Source organism: Oncorhynchus mykiss, chromosome 5 (assembly GCF_057628025.1).
Source record: "Oncorhynchus mykiss isolate SJ-2025 chromosome 5, ASM5762802v1, whole genome shotgun sequence".
NCBI lineage: Eukaryota > Metazoa > Chordata > Actinopteri > Salmoniformes > Salmonidae > Oncorhynchus > Oncorhynchus mykiss.
In genome coordinates, this window is record NC_143026.1 from 3,182,501 (window position 1) to 3,199,004 (window position 16,504).

The 16,504-nt window shown below is 43.4% G+C and overlaps 1 protein-coding gene and 1 long non-coding RNA gene across 2 annotated transcripts in view; one reads left to right on the plus strand and one right to left on the minus strand.

The window, feature by feature from the left end:
- Positions 1-8,757, plus strand: part of LOC149983148 (uncharacterized) — a 9,567-nt gene extending 810 nt beyond the window's left edge. The window contains exons 2-3 of the long non-coding RNA XR_016495836.1: positions 1-8,573; positions 8,606-8,757. The exon at positions 1-8,573 is cut by the window's left edge and continues 399 nt beyond it. This is a non-coding gene — a long non-coding RNA (uncharacterized LOC149983148). The remainder of the gene's footprint in view (positions 8,574-8,605) is intronic.
- Positions 6,539-12,558, minus strand: LOC110523115 (transcription factor Jun). The gene is made up of 2 exons (XM_036976583.2): positions 11,818-12,558; positions 6,539-10,519 (listed from the first exon to the last, which is right to left on the minus strand). Exon 2 carries the CDS (start codon positions 10,379-10,381, stop codon positions 9,308-9,310), a length of 1,074 nt encoding a protein of 357 aa, XP_036832478.1. The 5' UTR covers positions 10,382-10,519; positions 11,818-12,558; the 3' UTR covers positions 6,539-9,307.
- Between the last annotated feature and the right edge of the window lie 3,946 nt (positions 12,559-16,504).

Below are 16,504 nucleotides of genomic sequence, written 5' to 3' on the forward strand. Positions count from 1 at the left end.
GGCAAAGTACCTTGGGGCGCTGGCAAAGTACCTTGGGAAGCTGGCAAAGTACCTTGGGGCGCTGGCAAAATACCTTGGAGCGCTAGCAAAGTACCTTGCCTCCAGCTTCATCTCTTGCCTGTTTACCAACGGTCGTCGATGGGGAGAGACCAGAATTAGGTAGGTTTAGTCTGACCTGTTCAAACTTTAACATAGTAGATGTTTGTGTGTCAGACCTGGCACTAGGCATAACATTTGACTTGTATTGTCTTTTTTTAAATTATTGAATTGAATGTTATCAGTCAATATGGGGAGGGAGAAACCCTGTGTATTCTGGACCAGGATCAGTCAATATGGGGAGGGAGAAACCCTGTGTATTCTGGACCAGGATCAGTCAATATGGGGAGGGAGAAACCCTGTGTATTCTGGACCAGGATCAGTCAATATGGGGAGGGAGAAACCCTGTGTATTCTGGATCAGGATCAGTCAATATGGAGAGGGAGAAACCCTGTGTATTCTGGACCAGGATCAGTCAATATGAGGGAGAAACCCTGTGTATTCTGGACCAGGATCAGTCAATATGGGGAGGGAGAAACCCTGTGTATTCTGGACCAGGATCAGTCAATATGGGGAGGGAGAAACCCTGTGTATTCTGGACCAGGATCAGTCAATATGGGGAGGGAGAAACCCTGTGTGTTCTGGACCAGGATCAGGTACTCCTGTTGTATATGGGACACCGTATAGGAAGGTATGAACACTCTGACATGTTACCATGGTAACCCCATTACCAGCAGACAGGAAGGTATGAACACTCTGAAATGTTGCCATGGTAACCCCATTACCAGCAGACAGGAAGGTATGAACACTCTGACATGTTACCATGTTAGCCCCATTACCACCAGACAGGAAGGTATGAACACTCTGACATGTTACCATGGTAGCCCCATTACCAGCAGACAGGAAGGTATGACCACTCTGACATGTTACCATGGTAGCCCCATTACCAGCAGACAGGAAGGTATGACCACTCTGACATGTTACCATGGTAACCCCATTACCACCAGACATAATGCTGTTAGGCACAGTATTCTGGACCAGGATCAGTCAATATGGGGAGGGAGAAACCCTGTGTGTTCTGGACCAGGATCAGGTACTCCTGTTGTATATGGGACACCGTATAGGAAGGTATGAACACTCTGACATGTTACCATGGTAACCCCATTACCAGCAGACAGGAAGGTATGAACACTCTGAAATGTTGCCATGGTAACCCCATTACCAGCAGACAGGAAGGTATGAACACTCTGACATGTTACCATGGTAACCCCATAACCAGCAGACAGGAAGGTATGAACACTCTGACATGTTACCATGTTAGCCCCATTACCACCAGACAGGAAGGTATGAACACTCTGACATGTTACCATGGTAGCCCCATTACCAGCAGACAGGAAGGTATGACCACTCTGACATGTTACCATGGTAGCCCCATTACCAGCAGACAGGAAGGTATGACCACTCTGACATGTTACCATGGTAACCCCATTACCACCAGACATAATGCTGTTAGGCACAGTATTCTGGACCAGGATCAGTCAATATGGGGAGGGAGAAACCCTGTGTGTTCTGGACCAGGATCAGGTACTCCTGTTGTATATGGGACACCGTATAGGAAGGTATGAACACTCTGACATGTTACCATGGTAACCCCATTACCACCAGACATAATGCTGTTAGGCACAGTATCCGTATCAGCTGGGAATGACAGTGATACGTGAAAGGTGCACATTGTTATGTTACCCGTTTATTCTACATCGACCTGTTTGAAAGTTTATCTACATAAATTCAGAAATTGCATTATTGTCAAATGACTCTGTAGGTGACTTCAAAGCTTCCTCCGGCATCTCACCATACATTGGCCTGTAGTTATTGAACTCGTCCTGCAGGAGCAACCTGGTCTCAGAGCATTTTGTATTATTCTGTACGTAAAAACGTTCCACTTAATTTATTATGTGTTATGTTTCGTATGGTTTGTATTCATTTGTGGGTGTCCATCATCCATTTCATATGATACAGTAAGTTACGAATTAACAAAATGTACAGTATGTTGTGATATTGCAATAGTTATGATATGTTATGAATTCTAATTTGTTGTGGCTAATGCTAATGTTAGCTAACTGGCTCACGTTGGCTAGACTAGGGGTTAGGCCGGGTTAGAGTTAAGGTTAGGAGTGAGGTTAAAGGGTTATTAAGGTTAGGGTTAGGGGAAGGGTTAGCTAACATGCTAAGTAGTTGCAAAGTAGCAAAACATTTGTAAGTAGTTGAAAATTGCTAATTAGCTATAATGCTGTCCATGATGAAATTTGAACATTCAACCTTAGACATTTTTGCCTTAAGTAACCTTTTGTCTTGTGTAACCATACCAAACGTAACATATCATACTAATTTGTGGGTCACAGATTTATGTTTACTATGTTACGACTATTCTATGAGACCAGGCTGGCAGGATGTTTGCTTGTTGTGATTAATTGGGGGAAAACAGTTGCAGGCAAGTTTCTGCCAGATGGGTGTGTCTTGGTGGTGGCAAGGACATCAAACCACACCCCCAAGCCAACTCACGTTTGTGTCATGGCCGCCAGCATTAGATGAGGAGCAAGCCAACAAACGAGGCCACGTCAGCGACTGCAGTTCCACTTTAAAACAAGTTTCTGACTCACTAAAAAATCCCATGGGACTTATCGCTAGAGTAAAGGGACGGGGTTTAGAGAAGGGGCTGTTATCGCAGTCTAACCAAGTCTGGTTGCTCAGTCGGAAATGGCACCATTACTCAGCTATCCTCTCTCTCATACGAAGCACCTAGACTGAGTGTATAAAACATTAAGAACACCAACTCTTTCAATGACATAGACTTGACCAGGTGAAAAGCCATTGTCCCTTATCGATGCCGCTTGTTAAATCCACTTCCGTCAGTGTAGATGAAGGGGAGGAGACGAGTTAAAGAAGGATTTTTGCCCAGAGCCAGTAGTAGATCTATAATGAAGTTCTGTATGTGGAAGTTACAGAAGCCATACCAAGAGCAGCTACTTTCACATGTCTCTTGGTCAGAAAACCTGTCACTTTCTGTAAGATATGACTTGCTTAAATCTGTAAAACACCGTAAGACCCCCCCCCCCCCCCCCCCCCCAACAACTCTCCGCTCCCCACCCCCATGTGGTTTGGTTTCGCGTCAGGTTAGTGGCTTGTGAAATCAGTAGTAAAGACTACTTCGTGTCAATCAATCTCACAGTTGTTTCACATCTTTCTTACAGGACTCCTTTCTCCTTTGTCTCTGTCATGTTGGGAAAAATAATAGATAAATACTGTTTCTTAAAAAGATAACTGGGTACTTAACTATGTAGACATCTGACTGGCAATGTGTATTACTATTTCACAATGTGTATTACTATTTCACAATGTGTATTACTATTTCACAATGTGTATTACTATTTCACAATGTGTATTACTATTTCACAATGTGTTTTACTATTTCACAATGTGTTTTACTATTTCACAATGTGTTTTACTATTTCACAATGTGTTTTACTATTTGACAGAGTACAGAGTGAGTGGTATATGTTCAAGCTGTGTACAGTATAACTGTCTCTTGATGACGACACAACAATTAATAACATATTCCTTTTATTGGTTAGATTTTTTTTAAAATCATTAAAGGAAACAATGAACATTTTTTCAAGAAGACGGCAAATTGTAAACCAAAACAAATCAGTCGAAACAACAGTTTATACCAAGGCAAGTCGCCCTGTAGCCGATAGACAATAGTTTCCCTCTCATTGTACTGCCAACAATATTCAGACGGCTACTGTCCCAAAATGGCACCTTATTCCATAGAAAATTAATGTATCAGGGTGCAATTTTCAGACGCACCCTCTGACATAGAATTGTCCCTTGGGTACACACCCACAGCTGTGTCAGTGCTCAACAGGATATGATGTCATAAACTGCAGCTTGACTTCCCTTTAAAACCCTTATTGATCCTTTACAACGTAATAGTGATTATCATCGTCGTCGTCATAGTGAATAAACACAACTTATCTTCAATGTTCTGTTAACTTATTCAGAAGGTGTAGCCACACCTTACAAGTGACTTTATGTATGGCTGTATGTTCAATGTGCTGTCATTTTATTCAGAAAAGGTAGCCGCTTGTCAAACACTTGTCTCTTACAGTGCAGAGGTGAGCACCTAACCACCTGTACCACAAAACAAAAAGCCTGGGTCCCTGGGCCTCTGGGTCCCTGGGCCTCTGGGTCTCTGGGTCCCTGGGCCTCTGGGTCCCTGGGCCTCTGGGTCCCTGGGCCTCTGGGCCTCTGGGTCTCTGGGCCTCTGGGTCCCTGGGCCTCTGGGCCTCTGGGTCTCTGGGCCTCTGGGTCCCTGGGCCTCTGGGTCCCTGGGCCTCTGGGTCCCTGGGCCTCTGGGTCTCTGGGTCCCTGGACCTCTGGGCCCCTGGGCCTCTGGGCCTCTGGGCCTCTAGGCCTCTAGGCCTCTGGGCCTCTGGGCCTCTGGGTCTCTGGGCCTCTGGGACTCTGGGCCTCTGGGCCTCTAGGCAGACGAAGGCAGTTCAACGCTCACATACACCATGTTACACTTACAACTTGGGTATCTATGACTGTCTCAAATCAACACGTATAAACTTAAGCAGCAAAGTCCCATTGAGACCAATGTTTCTTTTGCAAAGAAGTATTCCATGTTATTGTGTAAGTGCTGATAAACTATTATCTTTGGCTTGATCATGAGGGGTCAGGGTGCTTGCAATTTTAAATCAGGTCATCGCCAAATACCTGTAATAGCGCACTTTAAAATGTTATCATCGCTTTAGCCTAACAAATGACAGGGATAACTGGAGAAAAAAGAAATGTGTCAAACCACTACGGCACCAAATCACAGACAGTTGTTTGTAGATTCTACTGCTTGACATTCCTTCTCTCACGTGTATAAAAAGACGTGTCTCAGATTGGCTCAGTTACTGAAAATGAAAAACAGTCTGAGAAACTAGTGTTAAAACCTTCTCCTCAACGAGGAACAGCTCTTTTCAGGAATGAAAGATCCACACACACAGCGTCGATTGAACTTAGACACAACCTTCCTAGTCCCATCAAACAACCTTTTTTTTTTTATCTGACTCATCCTGGGGGAAAAAAATTATGTGACTCTTGAAACGTATGAATACTATTTTACTGAAATCGACACAAGATGAGTTTACACGACAAAGAGTAGTGTTCCTATGTGCACACACACCTACTTCAGTACATATAAAATAATATTATTTTAAAACATCCACCTCAATAAATCATGTATATTATGGAACTGTAACAACCACACCAACATGTCAGAAGGTTTAACTCATCCTTTTCATTCAGTTCAATTGAACTGTAACAACGTTGAATACATTTTGTACAAAAATATAAACATTATTATAATTGACTTCAAAAGCCTTATTCAAGTTTTAAAAAATACATATTTTCCTCGACGTTCACAAAAATTATTTGAGAGATTTAACGTCTGTCTTGACTATTCGTTTTTTTATTTATTTCTCTCCAGACTAAGACATACACCGAGTGTACAAAACAGTAAGAACACCTGCTCTTTCCATGACATAGACTGACCAGGTGAAAGCTATGATCCCTTATTGATTTCATTTGCTAAATAAATTTCTATCAGTGTAGATGAAGGGGAGGAGACGGGGTGAAAGAAGGATTTTGAAGCCTTGAGACAATTGAGACATGGATTGTGTATGTGTGCCATTCAGAGGGTGAATGGGCAAGACAAAATTATTAAGTTCCTTTGAACGGGGTATGGTAGTAGGTGCCAGGCGCACCGGTTTGAGTGTGTCAAGAACTGCAACGCTGCTGGGTTTTACACACTCAACAGTTTCCCGTGTGTATCAAGAATGATCCACCACCCAAAGGACATCCAGCCAACTTGACACAACTGTGGGAAGCATTGGAGTCAACATGGGGCCAGCATCCCTGTGGAACGCTTTCAACACCTTGTAGAGTCCATGTCCGGACGAATTGAGGCTGTTCTGAGGGCATGAGGGGGATACAACTCAATATTAAGGTGTTCCTAATGTTTTGTACACTCTGTGTACATAAATACCATTGTTTATGTATATAGTGGAATTATAGGAAAGTACATTCAGTGCACCAACTATGTAATAGTACTTACAGTATAGAGACTTAAAGATATCTTTCAAAAATGTTTAAGCATCAATGAACAAAACAGTTTTCTTTACGGTGCCATGTTGGTCCACTGCTGCATTAAACCATGGTTTCTGTGAAGAAGTTAAGCTAATTCATTTAGAAAGTGGAGCGCTTATTACATGATTTAAATACTTTATCGACAATCATAGGAAAACGTTTTAAATAAAGTATGAAATAGTTTGTAGAAACATGTCTACACCGAGTCCATGTTGAGACCACAGATAAATATCACACAAGATTTCATGTAGAAACATGTCAACACAGAGTCCCTGTTGAGACCACAGATAAATATCACACAAGATTTCATGTTTTGATTTATGTGCAATATCATATTTCCCCAAAAACATAAATACCAAAGATACATTTTGCATAAATAAATTGCTCCAGAAATGTTATAAAACAAGAAATAAAATCATTATCTATCTATTGATTAAAAGCCCTTGTCTTGTTACTTCATTGTAGCTTGCTGCATTCTCAAGAAGCCTCTTCCTTTTCTGTCTGTATGTCTGTCTGTCCGTCCGTCCGTCCGTCCGTCCGTCCGTCCGTCCGTCCGTCCGTCCGTCTATTAACACAACAAGTTTATCTAAAATGTCTTTGAAAATGTATCTCTGACACAGTGTAGTTCAGGTTAACACAGCACTGATCCACAATGTTACCACATTGAACATAATTTGACTCCTACACTAAAACCTATAGGTCAACATTATTACAGGAAGAACAGTGCAAAGGGTATTTTGGTTGGAATGGAGGAAAATCTTTCAGAATTACCAAGGTTCCAAAATGAATTACCAAGGTTCCAAAATGAATTACCAAGGTTCCAAAATGAATTACCAAGGTTCCAAAATGAATTACCAAGGTTCCAAAATGAATTACCAAGGTTCCAAAATGAATCAGCCAGGTTCCAAAATGACAACCAATAGTAATCTTACAAAGATGTGATTGGTTTAAATCTATTTCAACTATTTATATATCACCAGAAGCTTCTGTCTGTTTCACATGAACACAGTTATTTAATAAAAACACATTTAGGTCTGGATTCAATCCGGATCGCACAAGGTCCGTGTTAAAATGAGAAGGTCATTTCCGATGAAGCCGACGTATGCATCTTTTACCCTGAATGCAAGTCTCTGCAAACGCGGGAACATCGTCTTTAAATTTCAAACAAGCTATAACGCGGATATTCGGCAATACTTTGGCAATGCGGATTGTATCCAACCCTTAGAGTTGAAAGTCTCAAGAGGTTGGTTTTGCTGTCATCTCATACACACATTGCACAACTCTAAACAGACAGATAATATATTCCAAGACAAGAGACTAAAGTGACTCAAAAAAATAAATCTGCACCTCTTATCTACATCACATTATTAAGCCCGATGGATTTGATCAACAACATTGTGATACTTTGACCAATTATATTTTTGTTTTAAAGCGGAAAAAGCTTTAATTCCCATAACTTCAAACTACAGTGTAGAATGAGTCAGGGCCTTGAGGTGCCACACCAGACTCTTCCACTACCATTAATTGTAATTTGTTCTAAAGTCAAACTCACACTTTACTACAGATGTAACCTTATCATCTGACTCAGGTAATGACAATTATAACTGACAATACTCAGGTAATGCCAATTATACCTGGCAATACTCAGATAATGACAATTATAACTGGCAATACTCAGATAATGACAATTATACCTGGCAATACTCAGATAGTGACAATTATAACTGACAATACTCAGATAATGACATTTATAACTGACAATACTCAGATAATGACAATTATAACTGACAATACTCAGATAATGACAATTATACCTGGCAATACTCAGATAGTGACAATTATAACTGACAATACTCAGATAATGACATTTATAACTGACAATACTCAGATAATGACAATTATACCTGGCAATACTCAGATAATGACAATTATAACTGACAATACTCAGATAATGACAATTATACCTGGCAATACTCAGATAATGACAATTATAACTGACAATACTCAGATAATGCCAATTATAACTGACAATACTCAGGTAATGCCAATTATAACTGACAATACTCAGGTAAAAATATCATAGAACAGTGTTTTGATTCATATATTTTTTTAATCATAGAGATGACCTAGAATGTAGAAATTCTTGTTCTGAGGTGATGGGAACCCCGGATGTTTCACACTCTCTCAGTTATTATACTTCCTGTTGACCACAAACACCCGGGACCTACTGAACTGTATACTAGAGGCACAATGTCCTCCGCTCCTCACTCTTCTAATGGTTACTTGGTTCAGTGTTGTAGACTGCAGTCGTCAGTCTGGTACTCTCCTGTTAAGCAGAGGTTTTCATGTGATACTCTCCTGTTAAGCAGAGGTTTTCATGTGGTACTCTCCTGTTAAGCAGAGGTTTTCATGTGATACTCTCCTGTTAAGCAGAGGTGCTTTGGTCACTTTCAGGGCTGCGCGAGGGCAAAATAAAAGTGAAATGTCTTGTTGTTTTAATACTACAACTCAAAGTGTCTGTAGAGGTTAGAGAGGTGGGATTCTCCCTTCTCCCCAACCGCTCACATAGTTAGCATAGAGAGGTGGGATTCTCCCTTCTCCCCAACCACTCACGTAGTTAGCAGTTAGCATAGAGAGGTGGGATTCTCCCTTCTCCTCAACCACTCACGTAGTTAGCAGTTAGCATAGAGAGGTGGGATTCTCCCTTCTCCTCAACCACTCACGTAGTTAGCAGTTAGCATAGAGAGGTGGGATTCTCCCTTCTCCTCAACCACTCACGTAGTTAGCAGTTAGCATAGAGAGGTGGAATTCTCCCTTCTCCCCAACCACTCACGTAGTTAGCAGTTAGCATAGAGAGGTGGGATTCTCCCTTCTCCTCAACCACTCACGTAGTTAGCAGTTAGCATAGAGAGGTGGGATTCTCCCCAACCACTCACGTAGTTAGCATATTTCACTTACCATCACAACACTCCTCATCCCTGTACAGTAGAGGTACTACCTCCTTTATAGAGGACTGACTCAGAGCAACAGAAAAAAAATACACTTCTCATCCCTGTACAGTACAGTCCGTTGATCAACAGTTGGTGCTGTCCCTGTCCCCGGTGCTGTTGGCCTGCAGGGTGGCTGAACTCACTGCTATCTGGCAGCCGTTGGTGACGTGATTCATGACTTTCTGTTTGAGCTGGGCCACCTGTTCCCTCAGGACCGAGGCGGTGGAGGTCAGGTCACAGTTCTGGGTCTTCAGAACCTTCACCTTCTCTTCTAGCCTGGAGATCCGCTCCAGCTTCCTTTTACGACACTTAGACGCCGCGATCCGGTTACGTAGTTTCTTCCTCTCGGCCTTGATCCTCTCCTGGGTCTCCAGGTCGATGGGAGATAGCGAGGGAGGGGAGGAGGTGGGGTCCCCGGGAGGATGAGGGACCTCTGGGACAGTCTGAGGGGCGTCCAACCCCCTGTTGTGGGGATGGTGGGGTCCCTGGCCTCCAAGTCTGTGGGGGCCATGGCCTGGGTAGCTGTCGGGCATCTGGCCCCCTGGGTAGGATGATGATATATGGCTGGGGTGGTTCGGGTTGTAGCTGCTGAGGTTGGTATAGATGGGCAGGTCTCCTGCAGACATGATGTTCCTCTGGTAGGGGCCTTGCATAGAGGAGGAAGGGGACACGGGAGCTCCAACCAGCTGGTTCTGTTTATGAAGATCCGCCAGGGCTTTTACGAACCCATCGGCAAAACCCTCCTGTTCGTTAGTGGCGTTGTTCCGGTACATGAAGGGGTTACCTCCGTTAGTGTTGGGGACAGGAGACGTCGTCACCAAGCCCTGGTTAGACTGGATGATGAGGTGCTCGAGGTCAGGGGAGGCTAGCTTCAGAAGGTTCATATCTGACAAGCCGCCGGGCATTAACGAGCTGTTTGTGTTGCTGTTAATCCCTCCCAGATTATTAGGATTGATATTGCAGTTACTCCCCGGCTGGCTTTGTGACAGTTTCAGGCCAGAGCTGCTGTGGGAACCGCCTGAGAAGTTATGTGCCACCTTCTTACTCATCATCTTGTGGCTCTGGTAACGTTGGTAATCTGCATGGTGTTGTCCGAAGTTGTGAGGAATACCTGGGGCTTCGTCGTGGTAGAAAGGAGTTTCCATTTTAGCCGTCATTGACGCAGGGAGACGGGAATCTTCATCATCTGATTAGTTAAGGTTTAAATGATCCCGTTGGCATTGGCTGTGAAGACTAGGACATTTCCCAAGAAAGTTTTTCTGTTAAAAAATATTCCAATAAAGAATTCGGGCCACCTGTTAAAATAGAAAATAAATGTAGATTCTACATATAATACAACATGTGATTTGAAAACCAAAACAGATGCATTGTATTTGATTTATATGACTACAGTGGGAATAAAAAACTATAGTTTCACTTTCGCTCAAAAGTCAAAAGCAACAAGCCGCTTTTAATCATTGGAACCTCTACACATAAATCTGATTTATAAACGTTGGCTATACCATATATACATCCTAATTTAAAGCGTTGACTATATCGTATACATCCTAATTTAAAGCGTTGACTATACCGTATACATCGTAATTAAAAGCGTTGGCTATACCGTATATACATCCTAATTAAAACTATTGGCTATACCGTATACATCCTAATTAAAACTATTGGCTATACCGTATACATCCTAATTAAAGGCGTTGGCTATACCGTATATACATCCTAATTAAAACTATTGGCTATACCGTATACATCTTAATTTAAAGCGTTGGCTATACCGTATATAGTATATACATCCTAATTGAAACTATTGGCTATACCTTATACATCCTAATTTAAAGCGTTGGCTATACCGTATATAGTATATACATCCTAATTAAAACTATTGGCTATACCGTATACATCCTAATTTAAAGCGTTGGCTATACCGTATATACATCCTAATTAAAACTATTGGCTATACCGTATACATCCTAATTAAAACTATTGGCTATACCGTATACATCCTAATTAAAGGCGTTGGCTATACCGTATACATCCTAATTAAAACTATTGGCTATACCGTATATACATCATAATTAAAAGCGTTGGCTATACCGTATACATCCTAATTTAAAGCGTTGGCTATACCGTATATACATCCTAATTAAAACTATTGGCTATACCGTATACATCCTAATTAAAACTATTGGCTATACCGTATACATCCTAATTAAAGGCGTTGGCTATACCGTATACATCCTAATTAAAACTATTGGCTATATATCGTATGGTTTTAGGGATGTATTATCTGTAACACATGAATGAAAGCGAGAACCACTTTACTATTAGGCTCTCAATAAAATGATTTATCCTACAGTTTCTAATAATAATTATATTTTAATACGACTTGTTATGGGAGTGAATGTATAGAAGAATAGCATAAGGTTGAATATTGGCACCATATTTTATCATATAGCGTACAGTACATCCATATGATCATATACGGTAGGATACACTATTATTGAGTGTATCATAATCATTCTTAAAATATAATAGTGTATCATAATCAGTACTAAAATATAATAGTGTATCATAATCATTCTTAAAATATACTTACAATAAGCGAAGGTTTCACAATTCCACCCCGGTGGTGACAGGAAAGCCCGTTCAGTACGATGACTAGTTGATTAGCCTGCTCACGTTGCGTTTCGAGAAATAAACCTTCACGTGAAACAATCCAGTGACTCAAAGGTGACTCGAGGTAGTCACACCGATCGATATTGACACAGAATACCATCCATCGTACCGTAGACGTTACCCACGCACGCTGCCTGTAAACCGGTGTTCCGGTTCGAGTGTGTGTAGGCAGATGGTCTATTAATAATGAATCTGATATCCTTGTGTTAAACAAAAATCACCAGGAAAAATGTATATCTTCATCCCGTTAATTATTTGTATATATTTCACTGCCTTAGAATATAGACTGTTGACATTGGAGAAATCGGGCTTCTCTTCTGCCTCTCTCGTTGCCTCGTCTGCTAGCCGCCGCTGTCAGTTGGACTGGGGCTTTCTGCTTGGCCGATTAATACCATACGCCCTTCTCTCTCTCTATCTCTCTCTCTCTCTCTCTCCCTCTTTCTTTCTCTTTCTATTTCTCTTTCTCTTTCTCTTTCTCTCCCTCTCTCTCTTTCTCTTTCTCTCCCTCTCTCTCTCTCTTTCTCTTTCTCTTTCTCTCTCCCTCTCGCTCTCTCTCTCTCCCTCTCCCCCCCCCCTCTCTCTCTCTCTCTCTCTCTCTCTCCCTCTCCCCCCCTCTCTCTCTCTCTCTCCCTTTCCCTCTCTCTCTTTCTCTCTCTCTCTCTCTCTCTCTCTCTCTCTCTCTCTCTCTAGTTCCTGTAACTACTCTGCATAGATGTTAGTATTTTCACAAAGGTTTATTTCCTTTCATTTGAAATTGTATTGGTCTTTTGAAAAGCCGAACTCTACTGCTCACTGAATTATATATAAAAAAAATATATATATTTTTTAAAATCTTTATTTAACTAGGCAAGTCAGATTAAGAACAAATGATTATATACAATGACAGACTACCAGAAGGCAAAAGGCCTCCAGCGAGGATGGGGGGGGGGTATTAAATAATATAAAAATAGGACAAAACACACATCAAGACAAAAATAAACAGCACAACACTACATAATAAAGGGAGACCTAAGACAGCAACATAGCATGGCAGCAACACACAAACTCTAGGCTTACAATGCAAACTGTGCAATGTGTAGAGAGGGTTTTGCCTGGTTTAGAATTGCCACTACCATGCGCTAGGTATACTCATACAACAGTAGCTACATGGCACTCTTCAATGCTCTGGTACAAAACCGGGAAAATGTCCCGAGTGAGGACACACGCACATAACCCTTAGTGGAGTAACGGCATAAAGATAATTGCACTCATCCCATATCCCATAAAACCCTATTGGCCTACTTTGTTAGTTGCACAACATTTGAGAATGTTCTTTGCACTTCCACACAAGATGTAATAACGTGTTGATAAGGATTTGGTTCTCAACAGCATTCACTTTCATTCTATTCTAAATAGGCAATGTGTAGCCTACAGTCTAACTGGTTTGGTGTCTTCCAGCAGGCATCAGAGCAGGAAGAGCAGGTCTATGGTACACAGTGAGGGGTTGAGGACATGGTCAATGCAATCGGCAACAACACCGATTGGCATCCTATTCCCTGTATAGTACACCTCTAATAGGGCCCTGGTCAAAAGTAGTGCACTATATAGGGAATATTGCGCCATTAGGGACCTAATTCCTATGGTATCTGGTCAAAAGTAGTGCACTATATAGGGAATAGGGTGCCATTAGGGACGAACACACAGATGCCCTCTACTCCTCTACTCTAACCCAGCACCACACTGCAGATAGGGCCAGAGGGAGTCAGTACTGCCTGCCTGGCTTTAGATGGGGCCAGAGAGAGTCAGTCCTGCCTGCCCGGCTGCAGATAGGGCCAGAGGGAGTCAGTACTGCCTGCCTGGCTTTAGATGGGGCCAGAGAGAGTCAGTCCTGCCTGCCTGGCGGCAGATGGGGCCAGAGGGAGTCAGTCCTGCCTGGGTGGCTGGCTGTGTTGTCCAGTCCAACTGCGTTAGTTTAGTTAAACCATCTGAAGGTGAACTGCTCTAGGATGTTATTCAACCTTTGTGAAGCAGTAAATATCGAACTGGACTGGATTGTTATGTGTGTGTACCAAATGCCACCCTGTTCCCTATGTAGTGCACTACTTTAGACCAGAGCCCTATTCCCTATGTAGTGCACTACTTTAGACCAGAGCCCTATTCCCTATATAGTGCACTACTTTAGACCAGAGCCCTATTCCCTATGTAGTGCACTACTTTAGACCAGAGCCCTATTCCCTATATAGTGCACTACTTTAGACCAGAGCCCTATTCCCTATAGACCAGAGCCCTATGAAATGCTCTATAAAAAGCGAATAGGTTTTCCTTTACCTTCAAGGGTCAGTCAAGATAACAGACGTTTTTTCCTGCTTCACAGAACGACCATGATAGAAAATAAATAGTTAGGTTCAACTCACCTTGAATTTAGGTGTTAGCACATTCAGGACTCACATGTGGAGCTGATTCGGTTGGACAGAATAGCTAGAGTTGTGGAGGTAAACATCACATCAGACCAATCAGAACAAGAGACGTTCTAAAATAGGTTTCCTGATGGTCTTGTCTACTAGCTACACAAAACTGAATTTATACTCGTAAAAAAAGAAGTTATTTCCCAATTTGAAATGGATAAAGGCAAACATTTTATTTATTACCATGAAATTAAATCTTTTGAGAGTTTGGACAATTTGTTACACTATATTTTATGAACCAACATGCACCCCCCCCCCCCCCCCAAAAAAAAAAATAATAATAGCAAAGCGAGATATGAATCATACATTTCAATTTCTTTGACTTGCCGTGAAATATTTTGAAATATATATACACTTTTATGGTTAAAGTGATAGTCGTAATGAAACACTTTGAAATAGGAAATGAATGTCCTTTCAGCCTCCACATTTTAACATAACATATTTTATAGCAATTCTTTCTATTTATGTATCTATTTACACACTTGACTTGAGTTGATTACAGTTTTCAAGGCAACATTTCTCTCATGTTATTTATATGTGCCAGACAGTTAAATGTACTGTATGCCTCTCTATATAAAACAGATGTGGGGCCATTTTCACCTGTGGCATGGAGTGGTGATTACACCTGTGTCATGGAGTGGTGATTACACCTGTGTTATGGAGTGGTGATTACACCTGTGCTAAATTCACAAGGAAGAAAAAACTCACCGCTGAATTATTGCTCAAAAAACACATGTCAAAAAGAAGGGAGAAATAATGTAGAGAAAACTACAACTTTGGCCTTGTTTCCCCAAAGACAGTATGGGGTTTATTTACCAACCGTTAGGTAGCTACGGAGCTATAGATATTAGTGGAATACATAATGGTGAGTATTGAGGACAAGAGAGGTTGGAACAAACAACGCATGACGTAGTGTCTGGCAACATAGAATAAACATTTATTTGAGAAGCTCTTTACACAGCCTGGACTCTGGCAGGGTGAGAGACTGAGGCCTGGACTCTGGCAGGGTGATGGACTGAGGCCTGGGCTTTGGCAGGGTGGGGGACTGAGGCCTGGACTCTGGCAGGGTGAGAGACTGAGGCCTGGACTCTGGCAGGGTGATGGACTGAGGCCTGGGCTTTGGCAGGGTGGGGGACTGAGGCCTGGACTCTGGCAGGGTGGGGGACGGAGTCCTGGAATCTGTCAGGGTAAGGGAATGAGGCCTGGCCTCTGGCAGGGTGAGGGACTGAGGCCTGGACTCTGTCAGGGTGAGGGACTGAGGCCTGAGCTATGGCAGGGTAAGGGACTGAGGCCTGGACTCTGGCAGGGTGGGGGACTGAGGCCTGGACTCTGGCAGGGTAAGGGACTGAGTTCTGGACTCTGGCAGGGTGAGGGACTAAGGGACTGAGGCCTGGACTCTGTCAGGGTGGGGGACTGAGGCCTGGACTCTGGCAGTGTGGGGGACTGAGGCCTGGACTCTGGCAGGGTGAGGGACTGAGGCCCGGACTCTGGCAGATTAAGGGACTGAGGCCTGGGCTCTGGCAGGGTAAGGGACTGAGGCCTGGGCTCTGGCAGGGTAACGACTGAGGCCTGGACTCTGGCAGGGTAAGGGACTGAGGCCTGGGCTCTGGCAGGGTGAGGGACTGAGGCCTGGGCTCTGGCAGGGTGAGGGACTGAGGCCTGGGCTCTGGCAGGGTGAGGGACTGATGCCTGGGCTCTGGCAGGGTGGGGGACTGAGGCCTGGGCTCTGGCAGGGTGAGGGACTGAGGCCTGTGCTCTGGCAGGGTGGTGGACTGAGGCCTGGACTCGGCCAGGGTGAGGGACTGAGGCCTGGACTCTGGCAGGGTGAGGGACTGAGGCCTGGACTCTGGCAGGGTGAGGGACTGAGGCCTGGACTCTGGCAGGGTGAGGGACTGAGGCCTGGACTCTGGCAGGGTGAGGGACTGAGGCCTGGACTCTGGCAGGGTGAGGGATTGAGGCCTGGGCTCTGGCAGGGTGGGGGACTGAGGCCTGGACTCTGGCAGGGTGAGGGACTGTGGCCTGGACTCTGGCAGGGTGAGGGACTGAGGCCTGGACTCTGGCAGGGTGAGGGACTGAGGCCTGGACTCTGGCAGGGTGAGGGACTGAGGCCTGGACTCTGGCAGGGTGAGGGATTGAGGCCTGGGCTCTGGCAGGGTGGGGGAC

Coding starts and splice junctions, on each gene's coding strand:
- LOC110523115 (XM_036976583.2), bottom strand. CDS start 10,381: ATGACGGCTAAAATGGAAACTCCTTTCTACCACGACGAAGCCCCAGGT.